This window comes from Myotis davidii, unplaced genomic scaffold (genome assembly GCF_000327345.1).
Source record: "Myotis davidii unplaced genomic scaffold, ASM32734v1 scaffold732, whole genome shotgun sequence".
In the NCBI taxonomy this organism is placed as follows: domain Eukaryota; kingdom Metazoa; phylum Chordata; class Mammalia; order Chiroptera; family Vespertilionidae; genus Myotis; species Myotis davidii.
In genome coordinates this window covers 2,212,359-2,213,584 of record NW_006284349.1, presented here as the reverse complement: position 1 = coordinate 2,213,584, position 1,226 = coordinate 2,212,359, and the positions used below count along the sequence as shown (strand labels likewise).

The window sequence follows — 1,226 nt, the reverse complement described above, 5'->3', positions numbered from 1 at the left end:
CGGTGGCTGGGGGAGGATAAGACCAAAGTTCTAAACCAAAACCATTATATTCTAATGTTATTTTCTTGCAAACATGGACATATGCCTGTGTATATCTTTCTAGCCATCCATATACCATTGACACTGCTCATTCAGCCAACAAAAATATATATTTTAAATGTTTATTTATTGATGAGAGAGAGAAAGACAGAGACGAAGACAGAGGCAGAGAGAAACACTGAGTTTGTTGTTCCACTTATGTATGCATTCACTAATCGATTCTTGCATGTGCCCTGATCGGGGTTCGAAACTGCAACCTTGGTGTATTGGGACCACGCTTTCCAAGCAAATCGGGGTGAAGGGGTGCTCTCCTGAACTACAGAAGGAATCGTCTGGTGGTTAAGATAGAACACAAGTCAAATCTATTAGCGTTGTCCACAGTCAGCAATGGTGATCTTCTTGCTGGTCTTGCCATTCCTGGACCCAAAGCGCTCCATGGCTGTCACAATATCCATGCCGTCTTTCACCTGACCGAAGGCCACATGCCTGCCCCCCAACCACTCCGTCTTGACAGCACAGATGAGAAACTGGGAACTGTTTGTGTTCGGTCCAGCATTTGCCATGGACAAGATGCCAGGACCTGTATGTTTCAGGACGAAGTTCTCATCCTCAAATTCCTGCCAATAGATGGACATGCCGCCTGTGCCAATATGGCGTGTGAAGTGACCACCCTGGCACAAAAATCCTGGAATAATTCTGTGAAAGCAGGAACCTTTATAACCAAATCCCTTCTCCCCAGTGCTCAGGGCACGGAAGTTTTCTGCCGTCTTTGGAACTTTGTCTGCAAACAGCTTGAAGGAGACACGGCCCGAGGGCTCGCCGTCGACGGCAAGGTTGAAGTACACGGTGGGGCTCCCCATGGCTGGTCACAGGCGGCTTCGGGGCGGCGGCGTCTGCAAAGCCTAGAAAGACAATTTTAAACTTGGGGTCCTTCACATATTTAGTAATTACTCCCCTCCAGCTTGGTCATCGCGTAAAGTTAACAGACATGCACATATATCTCCTGTACTATACTGCGGGAACACAGACAATATCTCCTCTTTATATTCTCCTTCCGAGCAGTGTTAGAGCCTCCGTGGCTATTCAGCTCCCCCTGCATCATTTCCTTGACTGCTTTTAAGAAATGTGGCTCCAGGCTTGTTTCATGTCTGATGAAAATCCACCTCCCCCTGCCCAGTATCCCCAGT

General features: G+C 47.6%; 1 protein-coding gene across 1 annotated transcript; it reads right to left on the bottom strand.

Annotated features, from left to right (window-relative positions):
* Window positions 1-328: 328 nt before the first annotated feature.
* LOC102757755 (peptidyl-prolyl cis-trans isomerase A) lies at window positions 329-941 on the bottom strand. Its single transcript, XM_015571554.1, has one exon. The coding sequence runs from the start codon at window positions 897-899 to the stop codon at window positions 405-407; it is 495 nt and encodes a 164-aa protein (XP_015427040.1). The 5' UTR covers window positions 900-941; the 3' UTR covers window positions 329-404.
* Between the last annotated feature and the right edge of the window lie 285 nt (window positions 942-1,226).